The sequence below is a fragment of the Diabrotica undecimpunctata genome, chromosome 10, assembly GCF_040954645.1.
Source record: "Diabrotica undecimpunctata isolate CICGRU chromosome 10, icDiaUnde3, whole genome shotgun sequence".
NCBI classification, from domain to species: domain Eukaryota; kingdom Metazoa; phylum Arthropoda; class Insecta; order Coleoptera; family Chrysomelidae; genus Diabrotica; species Diabrotica undecimpunctata.
The window spans coordinates 73360205-73386510 of NC_092812.1; the positions used below are offsets into that span (position 1 = coordinate 73360205).

Genomic DNA, 26306 nt, shown 5'->3' on the forward strand with positions numbered 1-26306 from the left:
CTTTGCACAACAAGCTGGTCCCCAATTTCAATTAATGCACGACAATGCACGTCCGCATACTGCCAGGGTCGTGCGAACATTCATCGAAGATAATGAAATTGAGGTTTTACCATCGCCTGCACAATCGCCAGATTTAAATCCAATTGAGCATGTATGAGATATATTGGGCAGGCGCATTTTACAACAAAATATGAAGTTCTCTTTTAATTTTGTTAAGAGCTATTGCGATAATTCTAAGAAAAAATGTTTAATTTATATTCAGGACACTTATTTATAACTTTTTATTAAAAATATTCGAAATAAATTATTTGAAATCCTTCTTTAATCTCGCATTTTGTTTTTGTTCCCTAGATTATTTTGATGTTTGTTCATTAATCAGTAACTGAAGCAAAATCAATTGATATAAATTTCAGGTTTGTAGAGGTCCTACCCTCTTACTAAACTGGTATATAAAAATATGTAACTAATTGGTATAAATGTGATTGATGTTGTTTTTACTTGTCTTTTTTTTTGTAGGGAATTAAATCGTAATAATATACAAGTGATTGAAGCTTTAAATTTTAAAACTCTTGAACATCTAAGCACATTGAAGTTAAAACGAAACCTTATAAGAGAGCTTAAAGATGGTTCATTTTATGGTCTCAAAGAAATTGACAAATTGTAAGTATCCAGTTCTTTATTTAAATTAAAAATATGTAGACCAATCAAGTTAGTAAAAAATAATAATTTTTTTGTCATAATATATTTTTTTTTTTTTGTATAGACCGGTTTGACAGTTGAAATGTGTAGTATGAGATAATAAAAAAAGGCTCTTATCTAGGAACTCATCAATTTTTTAGTGGAAATATGTTTAATTAAACAATCAAACCCCCAACCTATTATTTTGCACATAACTTAAAAAAAACTTGTCTTATGTAGAGATTTGACGCCAACAGACAACTTTTTCAGAAAAAAAATGCAAAATGAGATATGCTAAATTAAAAACGGATGATCAACAAATCTCTATTTTTGAATATTGTTATTAACTTTTTTATTATTTATTAAAATTTGTTTAAATTTACCTAAACTTAAGAGTCTTATCGTGTTTGAATTTTGTGCAAAAGCTGGGCCAGATTGGCTGAATAGTTTTTGCGAAATTTAATTTGTTTTTTGAAAAGATGTTTGAAAAATGAGCTAATGTCTAAGGTTGGTTTAGATAATTTGACTAAATGTATGAATTTTGAATTGAATTTTAAGGATATATAAATATTTATATTTTGACATTACGCGTGTAGTTGTTGTGTAAGTGTTTTAAGTTGTAATATTGATTTTATAATGCCAAAAAAAGGTTTAACACAAGAAGATTTATAACTGATTTTAGAAGATAGTGGTGATAGTTTATATGATGAAAATTATGAATTGGAAGAAAGTAGTGGTGAGTCTGATGATAGTAACAATGCAACTGTTAGTGAGACATGTAAAAGAAAATGCACTAAGCTCAATTTAAATAAGTCTAAAATGGTCAAAATGTCAAGCAAAATTCAAGAGCCAATTCCTTGTACAAGTACTGATGATAAAGTTAGGTTATGTTAGAAGATGAGTCCAGTTGTGTAGAATCAAACAAACTCTGATTTAGCTGACGTTTTGCTTACTACACCAAATCCACATCTCATATGGGATACTCCTAATATGGATAAACTAAACAAATTTACATTTAACCCAGTACAAGATTCCACTATCAGGGAACACCTAACAACACTAACTACACCAATTATTGAATTTTATTGTTTATTTGTTGACCAATATGTTATAGATTTACTGATTAGGGAATCAAATACTTGGAACAAAAAATAATTGATGGTATTGTTGATGAAAAAATTACACCACACTCTTTGGCTGCCAAAGAAAAGAGTTGTCTTCTACGAAGTTAAAATATTTTTTTGGACTGACGATTTGGATGGGGCTAGATAAAATCCCTCATTACTAAGCCCTCGCTACAAAAATGTCATTAGTAAGCAATGTGGAATGATCAGAAATAGATAGGAATCTATTCTCCATTTTCTTCATGCTGCTGATGCTTCATGCAGAACTATGACAAAGATGACAAGTTATACAAAATAAGTGCATTGATAATACTAATGAATACAAAATTCCAAAAATGGTGTGTTCCACAGGAACATGTTTGTATAGATGAATTGATGATACCATTTCAGGGCAGACTTGGATTCCGCCAGTATATCCCCCTAAACGACATAAATATGGACTCAAATTGTTCAAACTATATGCTGATGGTGGATATACATATGCAGTAAAATTGTATGGAGGAAAATCTACTAGACCAGGGAATACAAGTGTTGCAACGGATGTAGTGTTGCAACTTATGGCACCGCTATTAAATAGTGGTAGAACATTGGTAACAGACAATTTTTGCACAAGCATTACTTTAGCTCAGCAACTGAATGCAGCTAATACTCATTTAATCGGAACTCTACGTTCCAAAAGGAAATTTAATCCGTCACATGTGGTTTCTGCATTGGAAAAGGGTGAAATGAGAGCAATACAAACATAATCGTAGGCAAGTGGAAGGATAAAAGTGTCGTACCGGAAGGGTAATACTTTGGAAAAATAGCATCAAAATTACCACTCCGGACGCTCTATGTTTCGATATTGTCTTGAAAAAGACAAGATCTATTTGTTTTATAACTGTTAAGGTTAAATAAAACTCAGGTTTGTAGGTAGAAAAGACTCAGCCACAGCGTCTAAAAGAAAACAAGCAGAGCCCCTAGAGCGAAGTGCTCTAGGAGAGTCCGTAAAGGACCGACTTCGACTGCCTTAAGATCCGAATAATCACATATTTAAAGACATTTTAATATTTATATGAGACTTTCGGACCTCTTGGCCAATAGAAAATTGAATAAAATGCAAGAAGGCGGGCGATGCGCATCAGGGTGCGTATTAGTTTGCTACTAAAGGCACCAGGATGACAAAAGATATGTATTATTTTTGACCATTAAAGATATACCAGAAATACTTTATTAATGTGTCAGACCAGAAAACAGCATATGCATCTACAATTCGGAAAGGTTTGTAAAATTTTACTATTTGCCGAAAGACCAAACATAATATTATTTTTTTATTTCTAGGGATTAAGTGATACCGAAAAATTATTTTTCAGTTGTTAACAAACACAGCAGTAAACGCCCATCTACTATTCACAGAAGTATCTAAGAAAAAAATGTCTTGTTTCTTGAACAATGGACCATTGTCTCACAGACCTAACAAAACTTGGGAGATGTTCATCATGTTACAGGATTATTGCTATGAAATATGGACGTGCACAGACCATAAACGTTGCTAAAAAGGTGTCGACGACGTGCATACCATGTGAAGTTAATCTTTATCTATGTCACAAATATTTTTTTGCTACTCATGTTGTTTTTATAAACAAATAAATTTAATTAAAATAAAGTTTATCATCCTATTTTAATTTAACATATCTAATTTTGTACGTATTTTTCTCGTGAAAAAGTTGTTGATTGTTTATTTAAACATATTTCCACTAAAAAATTGATGAATCCCTAGATGAGTCTTTTTGTAATATCTCATACTACACATTTCAACTGTCAAACCCGTCTATACAGTTGTGTCGAGTAACAAATCTAACTTAATTGGCCTAATATGCAATATATGTCTTATATAAAAGTGTCAATGATCCTTCTAAATCAACAATTTTAGCTCATAACATAGCTATATCTACCTATTCAGTGGATATCTTTATACATATCTGTTTCATTATAGTTTCAAATTATTTACTAATTATATTATTTATTTATTTATTCCATGAAAGTATAAATGTCACTGATAAAAATGTTAAATATACAATTACAGGCCCTGAGCGAAGGCTATGTGGGTCAATCTAGAAAAAAATATAATTCAACACTAATATAATTACTTTTATTTAATTATTAATAATAATAAAAATTAAAAATTTTAAATAAGATGAGGTTCACCTGTACAAACAATTTGTATATGTATATAGATGTTATCATTATTGATATTTATTTAACAGTAAGAAAACTCCAAACTTATTTAAACAAAAAGGAAACAAAAAACAAATGTAAAAAATGTACAGTGTGAGGGGGTTATCAAATGGTTCTAATAAATTAGATTTTTTAATTTTTATTTGAAGGTATTGATGTTCATTGCCTTCACAATATGTCCTGGAAAAGGTTGTATTACTTTAGTCCTTCTACAACAATGCTTCGTTGTCCTGCAGTTGTGTTCATTGCTGTAGCTCTAAGGTGGAATATATTTCTTACATTATAGTTGTAGTGGCAGTGTTTCTATATTAAAGTGAAATTTCTCCATTTGACACTGGTGTAGGAACATACATGCTGAGGTGGATACAGCATGTAATGCGGATGGAACAAAATGACCCAGCTAGACAAACGCTCCTTGATAGACCCATTATTCAGAGAAGAAAAGGAAGATCAGGAACGAGATTCCTTGATAACATCAATGAAGACATGAAAAAATGGGAATATGTGCTTGGCGAAGGAAGGCGATGGATAGGGATGACTGGAGAGAAATTCTTGAGGAAGAGGCTAGGACCCACGTAGGGTTGTAAAGCCAGAATGATGATGATAATATGGTTTACTTATGGATATAAAACTGCCCATGGTGCATGGTACCAGCAGTTTTTGGGCAAAATGTATAACAAATCTTAAAGCCCAGGTTAATATACACTGTGTTCCAGGCTGAAGTTTTTGATTTTGTGGCCTGCATTAATGAAATCCTAAAAGGAGACACCAAAGCAATGACAATCAACATTTATGCAGATAATCGAACGGCAATTCTGGCCATAATGAACCCACTTACCAAATCAAAACTGCTATATACCTAAAGACAATAAAGTGTCTTTAATATGGGTGCCGGGTCATGGACAAGGGAGCATTGGCAAAACCAGACTCGAGAGAAACCTTTGTAGACCTAGAACCATTGTGTGGTATTACGCAAGATGCTGCAAGAAACAAGGTTCTTAAGTGGCTGATCAGGAATCATCAAAAGAAATGGACCAAGGACAAATCCAAACTAAGGAAATAATAATAAGAACAGACAAAAATCTCACGGACAATTTGATGTTGACCCAGAACCATTGTGTGGTATTACGAAAGATGCTGCAAGAAACAAGGTTGACAAGTGGCTGATCAGTAATCATTAAAAGAAATGGATCAAGGACAAATCCAAACTAACAAAATAATACCAAGAATAGACACGGACAATTTGATGAATTCACTGGTTCTCTGGGGCTTGAACCAAAAGAGAACCGTAAACTACCAAGGAGGAAACTGTTGAACTTTGTTGGGGCCACAGGACTCATTGGTACCGTTCGCGTCATAAAAAACTGGTACAACTCTTATAACCAAAAACCGTATTTTTTAAGTTGTGTACGTTGGTCTTGTCACATGTGTCATTCTAATTTCTAGGGCACTGTTGCCAGTTCAACGAAAATATTATATGAAACCAGCTAAAAGCAGGGCAGACCGCCAGAGGATACAGTATAATGTTAGTTTTTCACATTTATTGTTGTTGTAATAAATAATAATTTAATTTTGGTAGTTTGCCTATTATTAAACTTATTGACACAAAATACAATTCGTGTTCGGTAGGTAATTGAAGTATAAAATTACAGTATATGCATTCCAATGTTCCCTAGGTTTAAAGATCCTTCAAACATTTTGGATAATAGGTCAACCCTATCTCTGGTTATTAAATTTATTAGAAACGTTTTTTTGTTGTTATTAATAAAAATAATACCTATCTAAAAACTTTATACATTTTTGAACGTTATTTTTTATATATTTAGATTTTGTGCAATTCCGTTATCTGTGATGGCAACAACGAATTGATTCACGGACCATTGTGTCCAGTCTGTAACACAGGTTTACATTGGAAAAAAAAAGTGTACCAGTTTTATATGACGGGAAGTGTACCAACCAAAACAGGCTTTGGTACAAAGGTCTTATGACTAAGTGCCAGAGATTAAAGTGTCGCCTGAACCATGAAGAAGAAGCAGGGATTTTATAAATTCAGTTCTTTGATCTCTCCTGCATGTTGTTTAGTTTGGTTTTAGACGTAATAGATCTCAGTGTGTTGGTTGTTTTGAACGTTTTTGTGGTATTGTATTTAATTGATATCTTTTTGAATTTTTCTGATAAGCCCTTTACATGTGGTATTGTTGTCATCTTTAAATCCCTTCTTGTGAGCATTTCGGGCTTGGTTTTGGTGTTTTTTTCCTTTCTTTAATATTGTGGATAATAATTTTCTATTTAAAAACTTGTGGCATAAACTTTTGTTTATGCCACAATTACAGGGGAATAGCCCTACTAAATGTTGCATATAAAATACTTGCAGTATATATAAAAGATAAGCTATCTCAAAATATAGATAATGACATAGGGGAATATCAATGTGGATTCAGAAGAGGGCGCAGCAGAGTGGCTCAAATTTTCCTACTGCGCGAAATACAAGCAGCAAGCTACGAATATGGAAAACCTACAATGGCCCTATTCATCGACTTTAAACAAGCGTTCGATAGGATAAAACGCAAAGAAATATACAAAGCACTACGTGAAATGGGAATTAGTGAAAAACTGATAAGAATGGTAAAAGTGACACTCCGAAAAACAGAGAATAGGGTTAAAATAAATGGCGAAGAAACAGATAAGTTTGAGGTCAGTGAGGGGGTGCGACAAGGAGACCCACTGTCATCGCTGTTGTTCAGTATCGTCCTCGAAGTTACCATCAGAGAAGCTGGAATCAACAGGTCAGGACTTATATATCAAAGAAAACACCGATGCTTAGCATTCGCTGACGACATTGTACTGATAGCCAGAAGTAAGCAAGAATTAAAAGAAATAATAAAAAGATTAGAAATGAAAGCGAGAAAGAAAGGGATGTACATAAATGAAGAAAAGACCAAATATATGGAATGGACAGAAAGGGATTACCTACAAGAACAATACCTGACAGTAATAACAGATGAAAAAACATATAAATTCGAAGAAGTAGAAATATTCCAGTATTTAGGAGCGACATTCACGAGAAGACCAAATATGAAGGAAGAAATCTAAGCGAGAATTATGGCCGGTAACCGTTGTATTTTTGCACTAAACAATTTATTAAGAAGCAAAAAAATATCTAGAAGGGCTAAGATAAGAATATATAAGACAGTAATAAGACCTATTGTATTATATGCCAGTGAAACATGGACAATGAACAAATCCGAGCAAGTCTTGCTGCAAGTCTGGGAAAGAAAAGTCCTCAGGAAAATATTTGGAGGTAAATTATGGAATAGTATATGGATAAAAAGACCAAATATGGAATTAAAGGAGATGTATGGAGAACCGAATATCGTAGGGATCATAAAGTCACAAAGACTGAGATGGTTGGGACACATCCAAAGGATGGAAAACACGAGACTGCCAAAAAGAATGCTAATGGGAGGAATAGAAGGGAAAAGGAAGAAAGGCAGACGGAAAACCAGGTGGAAGAAGGATGTTGAAAAAGACATAGAAAAACTTAAAATACCAAACTGGAAAAATAAAGCAACAAACAGAAAAGAATGGAAAAGAATAGTAACCCAAGCCATGGGCCTTCTAGGCCTGGAGAGCTAAATTATATATATATATATTAAAACCTTTGTTAGCAGGTTTTTTTCTTCCTGAAATGCACATTCATTTGAGTAAGTATTTTGGACTATCATATAATGATTTGATAATTCCTTTTTTTATATTTTTGTTGAGGTTGCAGTGATAATTTAAATATCTGTTGATGTGGGTTGGTTTTCTATAGACTTAGTTTACATATTCTGTATCGTCTTTTTGTGATTAACACACCCAGAAATTGTGTTTGATCCATTTGAAGTGAATTTGATCGATTCATCCCTACAGTTAATGTCAATCAAAGATTTATTCAGTGTTTTTGGTCCATGAGGCCACACATTATCCACATATCTCCACCAAACTATGGATTTTTGGTCGTGTTTGTACACTATAGTTGGAAATGTATTGTAACGATGTGCATCGCCTCCGTCCCGTCAACGTTCCGTACGCGCGCACTCCCACCGCAAGTTCCACTTCCATCGATGCGCGCTAATGGGGATGAAGGGCCGACGACCGTATATAACAGAAGCCGCCGCACGAGAGAACCCAGTTCCATCAGAGTGTTGATCTGGTAACAACTTCACTGGCCCTAGGGTGTTGACTGAAGGCCGACCGCTTCTGCTAGAGTTGATCTAAGACAGACCTATTCGGTTGCTAAGTGTTGATTAGTCACTTCCCGCTCCTGGTGGGAACGAGTGTTGATCGATCCGTCCTTCTCTACACCTTTTCTTTTTTTTTACCGTGTCGTTTAAATGTCATGACATTAATTATATTTTATTTTTCGAGGTAATAAACAGTGGGCTTATCGAGCCGTGCGCCGATACAGTCGCCGTAGGATTGGCATTTGAATTGTGTACATATCATCTCGAGTATAATTGTATTTCGTTTATTTATCTGTTTCAAATATGTTTTTTTTTATTAAACCTGATTTTTACTGAGTCTGCTCAAAAGAGCTACCCGTCACAGTATGCGCAAAGTAATTATATATTCTATCATTTTTTAGGTTACTGGATTTCAATTCCTTAAAAGTGATATCAAAAACCTGGTTATATGGTTTAGAAGCTTTAAAAGAGCTTTCTATCAGTCACAACTTTATCGAGAAAATTGAACAGGATTCATGGGAATTTTGCAAAACGCTGGTGTTACTGTAAGTATTCATATCAAAATAAACAATATCTTAACACATATTAGACATAATCGTAGTTATCTAACAGCAAAATTATTTTTAAAACCATTTTAAATCCAGTCTTTCATAACTATAACACTACATATAACAACACAAATTTCATAATTGTAAAATTCTGATTTATTCATATACCTTTTGTTTTTTAGGGATCTGTCTTTTAACAATCTGACGTCTATTGAATCCGATACATTTAAAAATCTTGATCATCTTCAGAAACTTTCTCTAAATAATAATAATATCTCAGTTATCAATGAAAAAACTTTTTTTCATCTACCAAAACTTAAGTTTATGTAAGTATACACTATTATGTAATAATGCAATGAATTAAAATCTTTTGTGGGAAAATGTTAATTGGGGTATGTTTTCTGTGCTTCTATATTGTGTTATCTTATATATATTTAATAAGTATAATGGCTAGAAAGCGTACAAAAATTGAAAAATTTTTCAGTTTTTAAATGATTTTAAAAGGAAACAACTCGTTCTTCTTTTCAATGGTTGGTCGTTGCAGTAGCTTCCAATTGTATAAATGGATCAAGAAGACTTCAATCAAATTTCTTCGAACTTGCTACAAATATTTTGTCATCAGTTTTTCCATAAACTTAATCTATCTTTAGTTTTATCATTTCAATTTTTTTTTAATTTGTCTTGTAATTGTGTAAATTTCTTGTAGTTTCTCAAAGGTCTTTCGAAACACTTCTTCGAACTTACTGGATACATTTTTAAACTTATCATCAGTCTTTTTATAAACACTCTTATCATTTCCGCGGAAAATTTTCGTAGAAAGTTTCTCTTTGATGTTTTTATAAAATTCTTGTAGTTTTTCATAGGTTTTTCAAGAAACTTCTTCCAGTTTTATCAGTCGTTTAGATGTTTCTTTTATTTTACTGTATGTTTAATGGTTTTTTTCGATTGGTGCTTCATGTGCCTTTTCAAAGATTTCTGGGTTTTCTCCATTGTTTATGATAAATTCTTGAATTGATCATTCTTTAAGAATCTGTAACAAAACAAACATTTTATGAAAAAGTTGAAAGACATTTTTGAAAAATTACCGAAACATGATATGATTTCAATGCGCAAATTGGCAAGGAAGATTGGTGCAAAAAGTAGCAGGAACACAAACAATACACAAGAGAACCGACGATTATGGCAAAATACTTTGCGATTTTGTAGTAGTTAAGAACATGCAGATAATCATCATTGGTGCTACAGCCCTATAAAAGAGCCTCGACCTTCCCAAGTCTATTACGCCAGTCAGTTCTATCCATTGCCAACTGTTGCCAGTTTGCTGCGCCTATTTGTCTACCATCCTCATCTACACCATCCCTCCATCTGAGTTTTGGTCTACCTCTATTTCTACTTCCCACAGGTTGTGACATAAGGATTCTTCTAGGAGGGTTGTTCTGCTGTGATCTTGCCAGATGTCCTGCCCATCTTAGACTTCCTATTTTTATAAAGGATACTACGTCTTTACCACCAAATATATGTTTATATCTGTGATATATCTCGTAGTAACTCAAGTTAGCCCAAGACTCCAGAACAGGTCAGAGGTAATGTAAGTCGAAAAAACCTCACCAGCTACAGGGGGTCATGTAAGATGCCCCCATTTTCAGTTTTTAATAATCAATAAGTTAAGTCTATTGCATTTACCTTGATAAATACCATGAGGATTATATTTTAATACGGACGTCCTTCCAAAGTTTTTTATGTGGCCATACAATGTTTTTAACAACTTTTTATTTAACTGATGATGGAATGATTTAATTCCGAAAAGATCTTCTTAAAATAAAAATTTAAGCTTGTAATGAGCACCTTTTTTAAACCTTAATACACACGAACACCACGTGCTTTGTATTCAACAGGTATACTAGCCACTCCTGGATATCTCCACTTCATGGTTTGTTCCAGTTTCACTTTTAATATTATGTGTAACGTATGTGTGACGTATTTCCATTTTTTAATTTCACATAAAGTAAAAACTGATTGACCACAATAAAGCGAAAATGTGAATAAAATAATTTAATTAATAGTAATTATTTAATCTAAAGTTTTAAATTATTAACCAAGAATAATTTCTATTATGATGTGAGGAGTTTCATACACTCTTGTCACGGAATAATCACTATCCTTCGTGGATTAGTGGTAAGAATTCGACAAAGACGTCGCAGACGATTAGAGTTCAAAACCCACATGTGGTTTTCTTTTTTTTTTTCTTTAATAATTTGAAATTATGCAGAGATCGTTTTGCTTTGAATCGTTAAACATTTATGTCAGTCGTTACTAGTATTAGAAGTGTTTAAAGTTAAACACAAATATCTTATTGAAAAAAAAAGTATCGCCGTACTTTCGAAAATAAAGTAAAAATTCTTCAAAATTAAAAGAACGTTTAAAGAATGTTTAAATAAGTAAAAATTCTACAAAAATAAAAAAAATATTGTAAATAAACGTATTTACAATATGTTCAAATAAACCTTCATTAGCAGCAGAACAATATCCCAAACTGTCACTGAAGAAATATAAAAGTTTGATGGATCAGAGTTCAAGTCACGATGTTCTCATGCAGGCGCTCAGGGTACAAATCCCACATGAAGGTTTTACTTTTTTAAAAATTTGAAATTATGCAGAGATTATATCGTTTTGCTTTAAATCAGTAGACATTTATTTCAGTTTTTATTATAAATGTACTTCCAAAAATATTTAAATAGGTAGAAATTCTATAAAAATAAAAAAAAATTATTCTAATGAAATGTATTTACAATAAATGTTCGAATAAGCCTCCATTAGCAGCAGAACAATAACCCAATCTATTATAAAAGTTTCGTCTAACATTAGTTAATGTTTCTGAACTAATACCTCTCATTGAATCAGAGATCTTTTCTCTTAATTCTTGGAGAGAATTAGGCCTATCGTCTTCATTTCCATATAGCTTGGACTTGATATATCCCCACATAAAAAAATCACAAGGTGCAAGATCAGGTGATCTTGCAGGCCAAAAAATATCCCCGTGGCCACTAATCAATCGATTAGGAAAAGTCGCACTGAGATATTCACTGACGATGCGAGAATTATGTGCGGGACAACCATCGTGTTGAAACCATATGGAATCGAAAGGTATTGGTAAATTACGAAGGGCTGGGACAATTTGATTTTGGAGAAGTTCCAAGTATTTCCGCCCAGTCAACATACCGTCTATAAAAAATGGACCAATGACATGATTCCCTATTATGCCTCCCCAAACATTTACTTTTCGGGGACGCTGGGTACGAGCGACATAAATCTGACGAGGATTTCCTCGAGACCAATACCGAGCATTCATTGAATTGTGACAGCCCTGCAATGAAAACGTACATTCATCGGTGAACAAAACGTTCTCTAAAAAATGTTCATCTTGATGTGACATTTCCATTGCAGTTTGACAAAATTCTAAACGTCTATATTGATCCCCAGGGAATTGTTCGTTGGATTTATTAAGTTTATAGGGACGGTATCCATGTCTTTTCAAAATTTTACCTACTCTAAATCTTGAAATTCCATATTGTTCTCCGAGACGAGATGTTGATTGGGTAGGATTTTGCTCAATACTTGCACAAATCAAAGTGTCCCTTAGTTCCAAATCTGGATTTACCTCCCTTCGTCTACGAACTCCTCTTGGAGTGAACACGGATCCATAAGTAAAAAAATTACGTATAATAGACTGAATTGTTGATCGTGCTGGAGCCGGCCTATTTGGAAACATATTTACAAATTGTTGTCTAATCATGTTGTCTGATAATCCATTCACATGCCAGACAACAATTTGCACTTTTTCCTCGACCGTTAAAACCATTTTCACGAATTGTTTTTTCAATAAAAAGTTTCTGTTTACCGTGCAAAAACAATTCTCGGTATGTTATTATTGTTGATGGCTTGATGATTTGGTTAGCTGTAAAGCAGGCAGCTGTTCGCGCGCATCCATTACAATGTTGTTAATTGTTTTGAAAATCATTACCTGTACAGAGGAATTGATATTAACACTGAGAATTTAGTGATGGATTTGGCATTAAACAGTCTTAACCGGATTATTTTGCAATCACAACTGAAGACTGTAAAACTGAAATTGAATTATTTTGTATTTCTATTTTTTTAACATTGGAATAAGAATAAATTGTAAATAATGAGTTTTTCGAAAACTTTTTACCTAATATGTATCATATTTTCTATTATTTTTTGATTGACTAAAACAAAAATTTTATCCTTGGTGTGAATTGAACCTCCAATCTTCTTGTCACTAGACCACGTCTCTAACTATTACGCCAATTCCACACATAATTGTTTTAGGATAGAACATACCTACCTTTAGTTTAATCAAATATTTCAGTTAAGTTATTTTTATTATTAAATAAACTTAAAAATTAATAATTTAAAATCGCTAATAATTAATGTTTTTTACTATAATATATCTTAATTTATTCAATCATTTATTCTAACATCAGAAATTATTAAAATAAAATATTTTCGAGGTCATCCGTATAATTATGACTGAAGTGAAATAGCCACGTCAAGAACTAGCTTTATCTCATACTATCTCACAACTTAATCTGTCTTCTATCCTTTCCGCTATTTTGCCGGGTGGTAAGACACTCATCACTGTATATAATACAGGTATTATTCCGAGAGAAATGCAGACAACGAAAATGATCAGAACGAGACAATATATTATACGGCGGAGCTGCACATCGAAAATCCAAGTTATGAAGAAGTAGTTCAGATAATAAATAAACTAAAAAATAATAAAGCACCAGGAACGGACGGAATTTCGGCAGAATTATTAAAGCATGGAGGATCCGAATTCTGGGAAAGAATCCATTACGTAATAACATTAATATGGACGAAGGAGCAAATGCCAGAGGAATGGACAGTTGGCCTCATACAGCCAATATATAAAAAAGGAGATAAGAGGGAATGCCAGAATTATAGGCCAATTACATTGCTAAATGTAATATACAAAATTCTTTCTGGTATAATCTACAATAGATTATTAGAATACTCCGAAAATACAATTGGTGATTATCAAAATGGATTCAGACCAAATAGAGCCACTACAGATAACATATTCATACTAAGAACGATACAAGAAAAAGCTTATGAATACGACATAGACCTATATAATATGTATATAGACTTTAAACAAGCTTTTGATAGTGTGAAAAGAGACAAAATGCTGGAAGACCTTTGTAATCTAGGTATACCTAAGAAATACATCAGCCTCATAAAAATGACATTGCAGGGTTCAAAAGCCGCAGTCAGAGTAGATGGAGAACTGACTCCCTTGTTTAACATCAACATGGGAGTAAGACAGGGAGATGCCCTATCAACCATGCTATTCAACCTAGTTCTTGAGGCAGTCATCAGAAAAACCAATATAACCGGCCATATAAACACCAAATCAGTACAAATTACTGCATATGCAGACGATGTAGCCATCATTAGTAGGAATAAGCCACGACTAATGGAAGTGTTCAAACAAATTGATCCTGAAGCAAGAAAAAGAGGTCTCAAAATAAACGAAGCAAAAACGAAGTATATGACAGTCAAAAGAATAACTGACAATGAAAATAATATCACAATAGACAACTATACTATCGAACGAGTGGATGCCTTTACATATCTCGGCACAGAAATCAATCAGAATAACTCCGTAAGTAGCGAAATTAATGCACGTATTTCCAGCGGGAATCGTACATACTATGCTAATAAAAGATTGATGACATCGAAATTATTAGACAAAAGAACCAAAATGACTATCTACAGAACACTGATTAGACCCGTAGTAACCTATGGATGTGAAACTTGGGTAATGACGAAAAAAGATGAAGCCCAACTCAGGACATTCGAGAGAAAAATACTGAGGAAAGTATATGGCCCGGTACAAGAGGAAGATGGCACATGGAGAATCAGGAGAAACGACGAGGTTAATGAGTTAAATGAAGGTTATGATATTGTAAGATTTGTGAAAAGTCAAAGACTGTCATGGCTGGGACATGTGCAGAGACAAAACGATGCAAAAACAACAAAGAAAATGTTACAATGGAAGCCCATAGGAAGGCGAAAAAAAGGAAGGCCCAGAACGAGATGGTTGGATGACGTGGAAGACGACCTGAAAACAATGAACATAAGACAATGGAGAAGAAGGGCACAAGAGAGATCTGAATGGAAGGACATAGCCAGACAGGCAAAGACCCATCCAGGGTTATGATGCCAAAAGAAGAAGAAGAATTATTCCGAGAGATTGGCTCAAATCAACATTTATTACATTACCAAAAAAACCTAATGCAAGGGAATGTAATGACCACCGTATAATTAGTCTAATGAGTCACACACTAAAAATATTCTTAAAAATTGTCCATTTAAGAATTTTCAGAAAAGTGGAACAAGACATCACTGAAACCCAATTTGGATTTAGGAATGCCATGGGTACACGAGATGCATTATTTGGATTTAACGTCCTCATGCAAAGATGTATGGATGTAAACCAACCACTCTATGTTTGTTTTATTGATTATAATAAGGCGTTCGATAAGGTCCGACACAACCGTCTTATACAGTTACTTAAAGATAAACACATTGACAAAAAAGACTTAAGAATAATAACTCATCTCTACTTTAACCAAACAGCAAAAGTCAGAGTAGGCAAAGAACTTTCGGAGGAAGTAGAGATAAAAAGAGGCGTAAGGCAAGGTTGCATACTCTCCCCCTTATTGTTCAATCTATATTCGGAAGAAATAATTAAAAAATCACTCGAAAATGTAACCATTGGAATAAGTCAACGGCAGACCCATCAACAATATCAGATATGCCGATGATACTATACTAATTGCAGAGAATATACAAGATCTACAGACACTTTTAGATAATGTAGTAAATGCTAGTGAGGAAAGCGGACTAACGCTTAATGCTAATAAAACAAAATTTATGACAATTTCTAAAACACAACAACAAGACATTTTAAACATAAGAGGGGTTCCAATAGAAAAAGTAAAAAAATACAGATATCTTGGTACAATTATTAATGAAAATAACGAGTATACAAAAAAAATAAGAATGAGCATTGGACAAGCTAGAGCAACATTTAATAAGATGAGAAAAGTATTATGCAGTAGAGACCTTAGTTTGCAACTCAAAATAAGAATATTACGTTCGTATGTGTTTTCGGTGCTGCTGTATGGGGTGGAGGCCTGGACCTTAAAGAAAGAGGTGAGCGATCGACTTGAAGCATTCGAGATGTGGACCTACCGAAGAATATTAAAAATAAGTTGGGTAGACCGAATAACAAATGTTGAGGTCCTCAGAAAGATGACAAAGGAAATGGAAATCATGAATACGATTAAGATAAGAAAGTTACAATATCCCGGCCACGTTATGAGAGGGGATAAATATGTGTTGCTACAAACCATAATGCAGAGAAAAATACAGGGAAAACGAAGTATTGGAAGAAGACGCATCTCCTGGCTCAACAATCTGAGAAAGTGGTATAATTGCAGCTCCGTCGACTTGTTCAGAGCTGCAATCTCAAAAGTGAAAATAGCTGTGATGATTACCAACCTCCTTAGAGGAGACGGTACCTAAAGAAGAAGAATACTTCCGTTGACAGTTCAAAGCCAACTAGTGCAAAAAATGTTAATTTAACGTTCATGACGAAAAAACGAAAAATTTTCAAATCGATTTTTTTGGAAAACCGTGTATTCTACCGACTTAAATTGTACCTTTTAGTACTAGAATACCTGCAAATTTAATAATCTAGTATCAAGAATACTTAAAAGTTAAAGACAAAAAAGTTATGCGTTAAAATAACCGTTAACCTACCCAAAACGGGCGCCTATGACCTGTACTAGAAATTCACAATTGATGGAATCGATTCAACCCTCGAGGATAAATAATCGTACTAGTTTTCGATTTTCTAAGTAGAAGCGTTTTGGAGGTATTAAAAAAAACTAATTACAAGGCGCCTTCTTCAAAGAGCTCTAGTTCCCTTAGGAAGTATTTTCGGTCTAGGTAAATCGGGTTATATTGTCTTAAAATTATCTGATGAATCTCCGGTCTTCGTTTGTCAGGAGAGTTTTTGGACACCCTGTATATAATATATTATAAATAATTTTAACTCATTAATTGAATTTGCCTCGCATTTATTATAGTCCTGGTAGTATGGACGCACTGGCTAGGAAAAATATTCTCATTTCATATTTTTGCACAATGTTACTTGAAATAGATCCCTTTATAACAAAAGTGCATGTTTTCAAGAGAAAAAATGGCTTAAACATTTTTTTTAAACATTTAAAAAAATTAATTTTTTTGCCCATAATAAGTTTTTTATGTTCATTTATACAGGTTTAGGCTGATTCTGAGCAAAAAATGTTTTTAGTAACTTTTCTCTTAAATGGTTCGTTTCGAGTGATAAACAATTTAAGGTCTTAAAAAGTAGGTTATTAGTATGTATACGTCTTAACGAAAAAAATAAGCCCCGGATTATTGAGATCCATTCAGTCAAATTATCTGGACCAGCCTTAGAAATTAGCTCATTTATCAAAAAATCTTATAAACAAATTCGAAAACACTATTTAACCAATCTGGCCCATCTTTCACACACAGTTCAAACACAGAAATTCAGGTACATTTAAATAAATTTTAATAAATAATAAAACAATTGTTAACAATATTCAGAAACAGCGATTCTGTGGTTCATTTTGCAATAACATAATAGTTTATTAACAAATCTCTAAATAAACAAGTTTCTAAGTTATGAGCAAAACAATGAATTTGACGTTTTGATTGTTTATTTAAAAATAGTTCCACTAAAAAATTGTTTCGAGTTACCACCTAACTTTATTGGCCATTTATATTATATAATTATAATTGAGAAAACATTGTAAGCATAATAAAAGCACAGAGTATTAGGTGGTACGGATATATATTCAGAAGAGCAAAAACGCAACTCAAAGAAAATTAATGAAGTGAATATTAGAAGAAGAAAAATCAAAAGGGATACCCAAGATACGATGGTAGGACCAAGTTAAAAGAGATTTAAGAACATTGGAAATAAAGAACTGGTCACAGACACTACTAGATAGACCAACTACAAAAACCAGTGGACTGGTCCACCACGGCAAACAGATCTGAATAGTTCGTCAGAACAGCTAGAATTTCTTTAGAAATCTATAGCTTGTAAATACTTAAATAAAAATAACATTAGAAGAGTCTTGCAATCTTGCATACTGGCAATATATGTATATGGACGATATTTAATATTTTATGTCACTAGATATTCTTATTGATAAATATTTATACTATAAAGCCCAAAAATTTTTAGTATGTACTAATGAAAGAATGATTAAATTTCAGAAATTTAAGTAATAACAAAATTGGTTGGACTGTAGAGGATGCCTATGGGGTCTTTCAAGGTCTGAATTCCTTAATGAAGTTTCATCTTGCTGGCAATCAGATCAAGTCCATTAATGCAGATGCTTTTGTAGGACTAAAAAATGTTACTTATCTTAATTTATCTAACAATAATATTACCTCAATTCAAAATAATGCTTTTGCCGAACTACCAATGTTAAAGGTAAGAGATCATAAAGCTTTTTTTTGGTGTCAATAAAACTACTTTTTTAATAGGAGCTGGTAATAAATACTACTAGCCTGTTATGTGACTGTAATTTGAAGTGGTTTTTGGACTGGCTTCTTCTCAAGCAACTAAAAGTACAAGCTCTCTACTGTTCTTATCCAGCTTGGCTTAGAGGTCAATCATTACTTGAAGTAACAAGTAACTTCACTTGCAGTAAGTGCAAATGTTTATACAGTTTTACAAATAATAGACCAAAACTTTATGACCAGGGAAAATATAAATCTTTTTGTTTTAGATGAATTGCCAAAACCTCGATTAATTGAAGAACCTGATGTAGCAATAATGGCATTAAAAGGCGAAAATATAACCCTAAACTGTAAAGCGATGTCCAGTTCTTCAGATCCAATGAAATTCACATGGCGTAAAGACAATGCTGAACTTATGAATCCCAACAATGAAGTGAAATCCAGAATTTATTCTGACGGAAAATCAACAGAAACGACATCCAAACTGCATTTAATAAACATTGACAATTATCATGCTGGAAAGTACCAGTGTTTGGTAGCCAATAGTTTTGGTGTCACGTATTCCCAAAAGTCAACTATATCTGTACTTGTGTACCCCGCTTTCAAAAAAGTGCCGAAAAATGTAACTGTACGTGCCGGAGAAACTGTTAAATGGGAATGTGGTGCCACTGGTGAACCATTCCCAGAAATAGCATGGCATAAAGATGGAACTGACTTTCCAGCTGCTAGGGAACGAAGAGTAAATGTTATGCCCTCAGATGATGCAATTTTTATAGTAAACACTAAGCCAGTTGACATGGGTATGTATAGCTGCACAGCACATAATTCTGCTGGCATGATATACGCAAATGCTACCCTTATTGTTGAAGAAAAACCATCATTTATTAAAAAAATGATGGATAAAGAAGTTTATGTCGGTAAGTACATTTTTATCTTTATAACTTAAAATTTTGCTACGTTCAAAATTTTTCAGGTGAGCATGTTGTACTACAGTGTCTTGCAAAAGGATTGCCAAAGCCAACAATAACATGGTTGAAAGATGGTGATTTAATTATACCAACAGAAAGGCACTTTTTTATTCATGATAATCAAATGGTTATTATTGTCGATTCTGTTCAATCAGATTCTGGAAATTACGAATGCCACCTAAATAATTCAATAGGACAAGAAAGCGGAAGGTGTAGAATTGTTGTAAAATCAAGTAAGTATATAATCATTAGAGTTTTATTATAGATACATTGAAAAACTCTAGAAGGCCATGAAATTCTTTATACCTACCGTAGCGGCTTTGTCATTGTTTAGTTAGTTTAGTTCAGCGGTTCTCAACCTGTGGTACATGTACCGCTGGTGGTACATATCATTATTTGCGGTAGTACGCAAAAAAAAACAAGACACAGCCAAAATCAGCACCGCATAAAATACAAAAAAAAAAACAACAAAATAGTAGTTTACGTTACAAGTTCAGTAGGTGACTATAAAACTAAAATAAGGGAGCATTGTCGAAATGCCGGTCACGCCGGTAACACTGATTGTGAAATCGCGGAGTAGTCGCCAATCACCTTTATTTTGGTTAGTATTTGACTTGATAACTGAGCAGCAGTACACACAAGTGAGTTTACGTTAGCAGCGTACCTTCTTATTTTAATTATAAAGTTATGGATAAATGGTTAAAGAAACCTGTAGCAGCTCTAGAAGAATATTCTATTCAAGAAACAAGTGATTTACTATTTATTTCAAGCATTGTAACAAACGTTGATTTAAACTAAAATCCTAACAAACAAAAAACAGTTACTATACAGCATTCCACGTTAACAAAATAACATTAGGCTTATGGAGATCAGTGTTGCCAAAACTCTCAGGCATGCGGTTTACTAGATTGTCGATTGTCGAATTTCCGTTTTCAATTAACATTTAACTGTAAAGTCAGAATAACAACTGAAGAACCACAAAGCCTTATTATCATTATATAGTCTCAGAGAACGACAAAAAATCGCTGACATACGTACACCGTATTATTTTAAGTTCCAATTAGTAATTAGATATATGCACTCCAAGCGGTCCGTTTATTTGCTTTTAAATCTTTAATAGTCGGCAAAGTGCATGATTTAACTAAGCAATATTTTCTACTAATTTCTATGATTCATGGTATATGATATTCTTACCGAAAAACAAATAAACTGTCGTTACTATAATTAAAATAAGATAAAATAAAATTATCTTTTGTAAATACTATTTATTTAATTAAAATCATTTTCCCTACTTTTCATCTCTTGTTTCGATTGGGCATTTTTGGTCAATTACGTTAAAAAACATTAATTTAATTCATGTCTGTGAAAACGAAAATACAAATTATACAACCCTGAATCGTGCTTGTGTTCATCGTGGCATCGCTGCTCTTTTATCGTCCATAAGAAATACATGGCCCTATCTCTGCAATGTTATTTTCTGAACGTGAAACGCTCTATAGACGATATGATCCAAATTATTTAAAAATTGCATTTTCTTTTGGCGATGCAATGTGTAATATGTTTTGAGGTATTTCCAAATCATTCAATGAAGTTGTTTTTGCTGCAGCGTCATTTTAATTTTAATTTTTTTTTTAAATAAGAGTTAAACTTAAAGGTGGACAGAAGAAAATAGCTTCGTTCTCCTCAAGCAACGAAAATACTATTTTATAATTTTTAATATTAATATAACTTCTTTTTTGATATCGGTCACAAGTTCAATGAGTCGACTATACGGTCGAATACTACGGGACCTGATAGAGGAAGATTATCAATCGTCTGAAGACGAAGAACAAGGAGGATTTAGAGCAGGTCGTTCATGTACAGATAACATCTTCTGTCTTAAACAAATTATAGAAAAGAAAATTGTGACAAATAGAGAGTTACATATGACTTTTGTAGATCTTGAGAAGGCATATGACACAGTCCCGCTAAATAAACTATGGGAAGTCCTGGGCACATCAAACATACATCAAACATTGGTTAGTGCTTTCAAAGATCTATATTATGGTTCAAACTCCCAAATGAAATTCGGAAACCTCTTAGCTGAAAAATTTGCAGTTACTAAGGGTCTCAGACAAGGATGTTGTATCTCTCCGACTCTATTTAAGATTTATATCTCTGCAGCTCTGAAACAATGGAAAAGGAAAGTCAAAGGAATGGGTATACAATTGAACGATCAGGATTACATATATACTTTACAGTTTGCAGATGATCAGGTGGTGATCTCAAATGACAAAGATGACATGGAATACATGCTTAGAAAACTAATTGAAGAATACCAGAAATGGGGATTAAATATAAATTTAGAAAAGACAAAATACCTCTCAATTGGAGCTGAAGCAGAACAACTCGATATCGATGACAATCAAAAAATAAATCCATGCAACGAATATAAATACCTGGGCGTCATCTTCGACCGTAGTGGAAAAGACGAACGAGAAATAGAACATCGAATTGTACAAGCACGAAGAGCTATAGCATGTTTGAACGGAATTCTATGGAGTAAAGAAATATCAAAGAAAAGAAAATGGAACATCTATGAGACAATGGTTAAAACTAGCCTACTTTATGGAGCTGAGACATGGAGAATAACCGAAAAATATAAGAAAAAGGTCGAAGCCACGGAAACGGATGCCATCAGAAGATCGATGAGAATATCAAGAGCCGACAGAATACGGAATGAAGTGATAAAACAACAAATGGGTATAGAGGGCACTATAGTTGAGGATATTGAGAGAAAACAGCTCATATGGTATGGGCATGTGAGCCGAATGGGGGACGAAAGATTGCCTAAAAAAAACGATGATGTGGCAACCCCCAGAGAAGAGGAAACGAGGAAGACCACCACAGAGCTGGAACCTGGGAGTTAGGAAAGCGATTAGCGCTCGAAATCTGGACGAAAACCTAACTCAAGACAGAATACAGTGGCGTTTGGGAGTCGGACAACGTCGTAAGACGTTATAAAAAAAACCGAATATATATATATATATATATATATATATATATATATATATATATATATATATATATATATATACTTCTTTTTTGGGCAGTTTAAGAATAGACAAGTGTGGAGAACCACATACAGTGTGGAAACCACTTATGGAATAAAATTGTTTGTGTCCTTATTATAGAAAATACTAAAAAACTCTGGGACACGTTAAATTTAAATGTGCGCTTTTTAAACATAAATTTAAATGTACACGGTAATCCACGCAAGTCTGGCATAGTCCATATTCCTTATTTTTAATGAAACACCCTATATATTTTTATGTTTTTAAAAGATTCTTAACAACCAGATTTCAACGAACTATATCATGTAGGGTTTATAATGAATAATACAAGGTGAAATTTTAAAATTAATAATTTATCACGTGTTATGGTATTATTTTAAATTAGCTAAATACAGACAATACACTTCTACTCTAAGTGTCAGTATATTGGGGAAAATTTCTGTTTAGTAACCGTGTTAACATTTTTTGTCATGAATAGGTAAAAACTGTCTAGATAGTCTGCTAATTAAACTCAATCGGTAAATAATGCGGATTGTTATCAATCACTTGTTGGTGTGTTGACATTTTACATTAAAATAATAAATTCCTAATTAAAAGCTAATTTCTTGCAGAAATAAAACTGAAATATTTAACTGAAAATCACCGAATTGAGATTTTAATGATGATCGATTACAAGTCAAGTTGAAGTAGCAAACTTATTTAATCAGAGGTATCCTAAGTTGCCTAATATTCCACAAGGTACTGTGACTAAAATTTATGCACAATTCAGAGAACTTAGACATGTCAAACCATTAAAAAGAAAACCGAACTTCTTTGAAGATGAGGTGAATGTGGATATTTGTTAAGTGTCGCAGAGAATCCAACGTCAACTTCACGTCAAATTGCACGTCAAAATAATGTGAGTCACACAACTGTCCTAAGATGTCTCCATGAAGAAAAACTTCATCCATATAAATTGACTTTTGTGTAGGAGCTAGCAGAAGACGATCCAGATCATAGAATGGATTTCTGCGAAAGAATGATGGATAAAATTAACACAAATGAAATAGCTCTTGGCACAACTCTTTTTTCTGATGAATCAACATTTACATTGAACGGAGAGGTAAACCGACAAAACTGTAGATATTGGTCAGAGGAGAATCCTCATTGGATGAGTGAGACACACACTCAGTATCCTCAAAAGTTGAATATTTGGGCAGGTATTATAGGAGATCATATTATTGGTTCTATATTTGTAGATGGTAATTTGACAGCAGAAAAATATTTAAGCATGCTAAGAGACGATGGTCTTCCTCAGTTGGCTAACTTATATCCCAATCCAATAGATCTGACCCTACTGCATGATACTGTCTGGTTCCAGCAGGACGGTGCAACACCCCATTATGCTTTAATGGTGAGAAATTACTTGAATGAAATCTTCTTTAATAAATGGATTGGACGAAGCGGTACTATTGAGTGACTAGCTAGGTCGCCAGATCTTACACCTTTGGATTTTTTTCTGTGGGGTTATTTTAAGAACAGAGTATGTTCAACACAACCAACTAGCATTGAAGACCTCAAAGAAAGGATAACTACAGAAATACGGAATATTTCAACTCAAACTTTAAACAAAGTTGAGGACGAGTTTTATAGGAGACTCTGTTATTGCCAACAACAAGGTGGAGCATTTTGAGCATTTATTTTAATGTAATCCAATCAATTACCTTGGGTATTCTATGAATTAATTGTCTTGAAGAAAATTATACTTAATTACAAAATTTTACCTTGTACTATTCATAATAGACCCTACATGATATAGTTCGTTGAGATCAGGTTGTTAAGGAGCTTTTAAAAATATAAAAATATACAGGGTGTTTCATTTAAAATACAGATTATGGACTATGCCAGACTTGCGTGGATCACCCTGTACATTCAAATTTATGTTTAAAAAGAGAACATTTAAATTTAAAAGTTAAGGTATCTCAACGTTTTTTATTATTTTCTAAAATAAGGACACAAACAATTTTATTCCATAAGTGGTTTCCACACTGTATAATTGGGGAAAGGCTTATTTTACCAACTGCCAAATACATTTTAAATTGTGTTTTGGGGGGGAAAGGCAGCCAAAAAAGTGAATTCGGTTTCATTTTTGATAGTGCAGTTAGCCGTAGAATACTTGAAATGGCCAATATTAAGCGTCATAGAACAAATAAAGTCTAGTATTTTTTTCGCCTTGCAAATGGACGAAAGTACCGATATAACAAATTTTGTCCAGTTAATGGTCTATTGCCGCTTTTTGCATGGAAATTAAATAAAAGAAGAAATATTTAATACAGTGAATGATTTTATTACAAAACATGGTTTGGATTTGTCGAAGTGCGTGGGGGTATGTTCAGATGGTGCACGTACAATGAGAGGAAAAGATGGAGACATTGTAATACGAATTAAAGCAGTCGTACCATCAAGGTACGACTGCTTTAAGCAGATCAATTAAGACAGGTCCTGAAGGACGTTGCTAATGCAGTAAATTTTATTAAGTCAAAAGCTTTGAATTAAAGACTATTTCGGCTTAAAGACTATTTCGGCTTTTGTGTTCCGAAATGTATTCATGACAGTTTGCTCTTACATACAGAAATTAAGTAGCTTTCAAGAGGAGAAGTTCTATCTCGATTATTCGAGCTTCGTTTCGAAGTCTGTGTGCTTAGTCTGTGTCGGGTCTTGTTTCTGATGCGTACGTCATTATTGGTCATATACTGTCCTTATAGATTCTTGATTTCATCTCAAAGTTAATTTGTCAGTTACGTTTTGTACTTGATCTCTTACTTCTTTTTCAATGTCTCCATAGCTAAACAGTGTAATCCCTAGGTACTTAATTTCCATTACTTGTTCAATGCTAACTTCATCGACTTCCAGTTTAAATATTATTGGTTCTTTACTAATTACTATTGTTCTAGTTTTCTGAGTTAAAATCATCATGTTAAATTCTTTTACTCTATCCTTATTTTGGGCTATCAATATTACATCATACTGTTTCCCATTCTGTATCCTCTTCCTTTATTGACGTTCTTTATATCTTCGTCCGTGATTAGATTGAAGATTGAGCTTAGTGAATCCTCCTGTCTTATTTTTATTTTCTTTATAATATCCAGCGGGATCTCTCTATTATGCAAGAGATGTATTACATTTTTAAGTCTTACTTTGCCAAATGCCTCCTTTGAGTTGATCAAACATAGGAAGGCGGATCTATTGTATTCTAAATCTTTCTCTGTAATCTGTTTTATGACGCATATTGCATTTGTACACGACCTTCCCGTACGGAAACCTTGTTGCTCCTCTGTTAAGTTTGTGAATTTATGAGTAAGGATTTATTCTTTCTTGCAAAATTTTGTTGTAAGTTTCAGGGTAGTAAACAGAGTAGATTGCTCACTTCATCTTATTTCAACAATTCATTTGGTATCCCAACTTTACCAGCAGCTTTTCTGTTCTTTATTTAGTTTTTAAAGTGTTTTGTACATCATGCTTGCTTTTTTATTTTTCGTTTATGGTAATTTCTGGTATCCGTGGTTCTAACGTCATTTGTTGTTCCTCTGTATACAACTTCTTTAGATAGTCATTTCATGCATCCTTTTCGCTGTGTTTCGGGTTTATTAATTCGTTCACCTCCGCTCTTTGACCTCTTATAATTATATATGACCGCGATATTTCTTTTTGTAAACCAGGACAAGATACAATACTTTTGTATTGTATATTGTAATATTATAAAGGAACCCAGACTTCAGTGTTTGCTTCTTCTATTAGTTTTATTATCTCTACTGGGATTTGATCGGGACCCGCTGCCTTGTTGTCTTCTTCGGCT

General features: G+C 33.3%; 1 protein-coding gene across 1 annotated transcript in view; it reads left to right on the plus strand.

Moving 5' to 3' along the window:
- The window catches only part of lbk (leucine-rich repeats and immunoglobulin-like domains protein lambik), a 43428-nt gene that overhangs the window by 10665 nt on the left and 6457 nt on the right, over positions 1-26306 (plus strand). Inside the window, exons 3-9 of the mRNA XM_072546706.1 lie at positions 517-660; positions 8647-8790; positions 8976-9119; positions 18202-18421; positions 18475-18637; positions 18720-19367; positions 19424-19651. Of these exons, the coding sequence (XP_072402807.1) occupies positions 517-660; positions 8647-8790; positions 8976-9119; positions 18202-18421; positions 18475-18637; positions 18720-19367; positions 19424-19651 (1691 nt within the window). The remainder of the gene's footprint in view (positions 1-516; positions 661-8646; positions 8791-8975; positions 9120-18201; positions 18422-18474; positions 18638-18719; positions 19368-19423; positions 19652-26306) is intronic.